At 34.4% G+C, this 5,336-nt stretch overlaps 1 protein-coding gene across 1 annotated transcript; it reads right to left on the bottom strand.

Annotated features, from left to right (window-relative positions):
* Nucleotides 1–1,176: 1,176 nt before the first annotated feature.
* LOC132296559 (rust resistance kinase Lr10-like) lies at nucleotides 1,177–4,508 on the bottom strand. Its single transcript, XM_059794750.1, has 2 exons — nucleotides 4,223–4,508; nucleotides 1,177–2,288 (listed from the first exon to the last, which is right to left on the bottom strand). Exons 1-2 carry the CDS (start codon nucleotides 4,506–4,508, stop codon nucleotides 1,177–1,179), a joined length of 1,398 nt encoding a protein of 465 aa, XP_059650733.1.
* Between the last annotated feature and the right edge of the window lie 828 nt (nucleotides 4,509–5,336).

Below are 5,336 nucleotides of genomic sequence, written 5' to 3'. Positions count from 1 at the left end.
TAGGTTGAGGTATATTGCGAGAGCCGTCGTATCTAATTACTCTCTATCACAGTCATGGCTTTTGACTCTCAAGCATGAGAGAAGTATAGACTCTTTTATTAATTAATAATTACTTTGATTTGTTCAGCGGATACTTCGAGATCCTTAGATCGACACTTTGAGTAGTTATGTAATTAATAGTTAGAGGGTCATATTCTCAATATTTGCATCAGTACTACTTGTATTTATTTTGTATTGATTATGACTGATCACAAATTAAATTCGAATGCCTTTGTATATTTTAGACAAAATGTTTTATATATATATTTATTTAGTAAATTATTATTTTTGTCAAACAAATATTTTATTGTGATCAAGCCGGATATAATCAAAGGTAACAAAATAATTATATTAATTATGTTGTCAGATTGATGGCTTTATAATCCGATAAATAATTATGCATTGAGGGGTCAAAGTGCAACATTAACTTAGAGGTTATTTACTATTTAATTGGAGTGTAATTAATTTCTTTAAGTGGAGTAGAAATTAATTTATGAATTAATTGAATTGGGTCCATAGTTTAATAGACCAGACCAATTATTAATTTATAGTAGCCAAGAAAATAGTAAGCCCAAAGGATTCTCACCCATAGCCCAAGTTGATATTGGAGTCCTATTAGAATTAAGAAATTTGAATTAGAGATGGAAAATGATTTATTATTTCCTTTTCTTATCTTTATGTTGTCTATATATACATGAGTCCATGTATATTTTAGGGGAGACTTTGGCAAGAAAAATGAATTTTTTTCTCTCTCTAGTTTTTAGGGTTTGCTTTCTCTTCTAAAGGAGGCTACCACAAGCCTTGACTCCAAGGTCTTCGTCGAGGCATATTGGTGATTTCTAAAGGGAAGATTACCATCAAGAATAAGGAGAAAGGATCTAGCTAAGGGATCTACAATAAGTGAGAACATTCACTTTAGAGGAAAGATTTAAAGGTTTACTCAGACCTTTGATGTAAGTATTCAATCTATTAATTGAATGATACATCATATTTTATTTTTTGCATAAAACTTGTCTCTATGTGATGAATCAAGATCTACGTATGAAAATCCCTCAAAAAGGTTTTAAAACTTGCACGTTTCCCAACAACCTACTCATCAAAAATACTAAGAGCATCATAAACATCTAATTTACTATGTCACTCTGCTTTAGAAATAACTTCTAACTCTTTTTCAAAAGCTCTTGCAAGCATGGTTGTTCTTTTCATTTGAGCTGTTGAAGCAAAAGGACTTGGGGGCATGGGCAGACCATCTCCTTCCCCTTCCAGCATTTGTACTACAGTGTTCATGGTAGGGCAATCCATCAGGTACCACCGAATGCACCACAACCCAACAATAGTCAATTTCTTTACTATCTTGGAATCTTCCTCTTCTTCAATGTGCATCCCTAGCTCTTCTCCTTCACGCAATAGATTATAAATCCATTGTGGGAAGTATGTTTGGCTGGAATCCTCTACTGTAACATCACCCTTCTTCCTCACACCCACCATATCAAGTATCAACATCCCAAAGCTATAAATATCTGATTTATACGACACATTTCCAAAGTTCCTAGAAAAAACTTCAGAGGCTATATAACCTACGGTCCCTCTAGTTGTTGTCATAGAAACTGCACTTTTTTCCTTTAAACACAACTTTGCTAGGCCAAAATCTGAGACTTTTGGATTGAAGTTATGGTCTAGCAAGATATTATGAGGCTTAATATCAAAATGAAGTATTCGTTGATCGCACCCTTGGTGAAGATATTCAATTCCCTTGGCTATGTCTAGAGCAATATCTTGCAGCTTCTCCCAACCAAGTGAATGTTTTTTGTGATTTTCAATAAACAAGAACTTCTGTAATGAATCATTTGGTAAGAACTCGTAAACAAGTGCTCGTTTGAATCCATCAACACAGAATCCCACTAGGCGAACAACATTGACGTGGTGGATTATACCTATTGTTCCCACTTCATTAATGAAATCTTCCCCTTTCCCTATGGAATTGTCGAGGAGCTTAACAACAACAAGAATTTCATTGGAAAGTTTTCCTTTGAATACAGTTCCGTAACCTCCTTGTCTAAGTTTCTCCTCGAATTGATTTGTGATCTTCTTAATATCGATATAAGAGTATCTTGTAGGCTTGAGAGGTCTATAGTCCTCCAAAAACTTTTCAATCTTTACTTTGTTCTCTTTCTCCATTTTATTCATGGTATGGAAATGATAGAGTAGAATTGCAACCACCACAAGAAAAAAGGGACCTAAGACTGAACCTGTACGTAAACAAACCAAAGTTTAAAACCCTTTTCAATAGTCCACAATCGCTGGTACTAGCTAGTAACAAATGAATAATAAATAGACAACTTCACCTCTAATAAATAGCATTGTTGTTGATGATACACCTGTAAAAGATAATAAAATAATTAATTCATCACGTTCATGAAATAAATAAATTCATAATAAACTTTTGTCCATTTAAAAAAAAAAGATACTACTGTTGAAGTAATTAGTTTTCACGTCTACAAGCACCCTATGCAGAAGAATTGCAGTAGAAAGTTTTTAAATGCCAATATGCCATATAAATTTTCTCCCCCTATATTTTATATCAAAATGGGTAGAAGAAATATAAGAAATGCTTCATGTCGGGGTTTCACGCATGGTTAAAAGTTTTAATGTTGTATTTGTAATTAAGGATTTTTGGCTCTATTTGGGATTAGAGCAAGAAAGATAAGAAAGGCCAGAGGCCGGTATCTATCAGAAATGGTTTTAATCATGATCTAAATTAGTATTGTTTTGATGGAAAACAATAGGTGATGGAATTGAAACCACTAGACCAACACAACACTTAATTGGTATCTTAATTTGTTGGAACCAATATATTAAAACAGTGAGTATCGAGGCCTAGAGATGCGTAATCGCTTCTTGAAAATAGTTGACGCCTCTCTCACGTGCACCAAAAAACAAATGGCAGCACTATCTTCAGGATTCAACTAAGCCCAGATATCATATTTATGTATTAATGAAGGTTGCATTTCTTCTCCATGAACCTATGTATTTATATCCATCCGATCAATAGAAAATATGAAACTCACACACTCAAACTCAAAAGTTTGTAAACACTTTTTCAAATCTCTTTTTCTCTCTTACTTGTATTAAGAGTGTATATCTTGTAGCCTTCGTAAACCTACTATTGATACTAGCATATATAGAAGACATAATTAAATAAAGTATTTAATATACGTTAAACTTAACTCATAAATAATATATCAATATAGTTGATTAATTGCATCAGGTGAAGATCTTTTGAGTTAGAGTTTGTAAAAATACTTTACGTCTTCATAAATATATGGTAAAGCCAAGACTTAAAGTCTTCATAAATATAGAGTAACTAAAAATTAATTTGAAACATAACTCCAAAAATCCCCCACTTATTTTAAATTTCTTTTGTTGATTGGTACAGTCATTTGCATCAATAATGGTGTCTTTTGGACTTGAACCATTACCTAGTATATGTACCCTTGATTTCATCTAAGAACTTGGTGAACGATGTCTTGAACCAAGAACCACGTTGATGAATAAGAAATACTATACACACACACTTCTGTTTGGAGATAAAATACTGAAGCTTGACACGTTTCGGCCATGTGTCCAGAATCCATACATCTGAGTGTCGTTAAGGATCAAGCCTGTCTAGATCCTATAGAAGCGGCCCTACTTCCACACTCAGATCAGTGTGTCCATTAAGGGTGACCTTGCACATTCCAACCGAATACCGATTATGGACTCATTAAGAGATTTTAATCTCATCCTCCTCATTGTAAAATAAATCGGTGAATCTATTAAGAGTGATTATGTATACCCCAATCAAAAATCCGATCTATAGAATTCATTAAGAAATACAAGTCTTAGCCTCCTTAAAGGTTAGTCGGTGAATCTATCAGAAGTGATCCTGTACACTCCAATCAAAAATCGATTTATAAATTCATTAAGAGATCTAAATCTCAACCTCCTCGGTTATAGGATTCAGCACCCACATTACATTATAGGGAAAAGAACATTGATGTGCTCACACAAGTTGTTATGTTACTTATTTTTCCCATTGAACCCAAGAGAAATATCACTGGGTTGGGTTCCCATAACAGTACAACTTATTCAATTACAGGCTTTAATCCCATCCTTTTCGATGTCTCAGACACTTGGTCCCTACCCAAGCCCTTTGACAATGGATCTGCCAAATTTGATTTGGATTTCACATACTGAGTAGAAATAGCTCCATTAGCTAGGATCGTTCTCACATGATTGTGCTTCAATCGCACCTGTCTAGATTTTCCATTGTAACACTCACTGTTAACTCGAAGCATTGCAACTATGTTATCACAATATATTGTCAAGGGTGGTATTGGCTTGTTCCATATCAGGATATCTTCCAATATGTTTTTCAACCATTTAGCTTCTTCTCCAGCAGAGGAAGGTGCTATAAACTCCGATTCCATAGAGGAGTGAGTTATACATGTTTGTTTTTTTTTTTTTTTTTCCATGAAATCGCTACTCCACCCAATGTAAAGATCCAGGCAGTCATAGATAATGAGTCTTCTCTGTCAGAGTTCCATGACACATCGCTGTACCCTTCGATTACGGCTGGAAATTTTCCATAGTGCAATCCATAGTCCATAGTACTTTCAAGTACTTTAGGATTCTCAGCAAAGCATTCCAATGCTCCTTTCCTGAATTGCTTGTGTACTTACTCAAAGTACCCACTGCAAAGGCTATATCTGGCCTTGTGCAGTACATTGAATACATAAGACTGCCAATAATTCGAGAATATTCGAGTTGATCCATCGTTTTACCTTGATTGCGTACCAACTTTACACTAGGATCAATTAGAGTAAAGACTGCAAAATCTAAAAAGTAATTAAACTTTTTCATAATCTTTTCGATATAGCTAGACTGCGTAAGTGCTAAACCATTTTGAAACCTTACGATTTTGATTCCTAGAATCACATCAGCCTCACCAAGATCTTTTATGTCAAAACTAGAAGTCAAATACTTTTTAGTTTCTATGCACTTTCCAAGTCTATCCCAAAAATGAGCATATCATCGACAAAGAGGCAGATGATGACACCAGAGTTTCTTTGAAATCTACTAAAGATGCATATATCTCCTCCATTAATCTTAAATCCAGCAGGTATCATCACCTTCTTAAATTTCTTGTGCCACTGCTTAGGAGCTTATTTCAAGCCATATAATGACTTGATTAATTTGCACACCTTCTTTTCTTGTCCAGGTAATACAAAGCCCTCAGGTTGCTCCATATAGATCTC

The sequence above is a fragment of the Cornus florida genome, unplaced genomic scaffold, assembly GCF_030987335.1.
Source record: "Cornus florida cultivar Cherokee Brave unplaced genomic scaffold, ASM3098733v1 CherokeeBrave_3.0.0_Hap2_Chr02, whole genome shotgun sequence".
Lineage (NCBI taxonomy): Eukaryota > Viridiplantae > Streptophyta > Magnoliopsida > Cornales > Cornaceae > Cornus > Cornus florida.
Note: the sequence above shows the minus strand (reverse complement) of the source record. Positions and strands in the feature narration are given on the sequence as shown.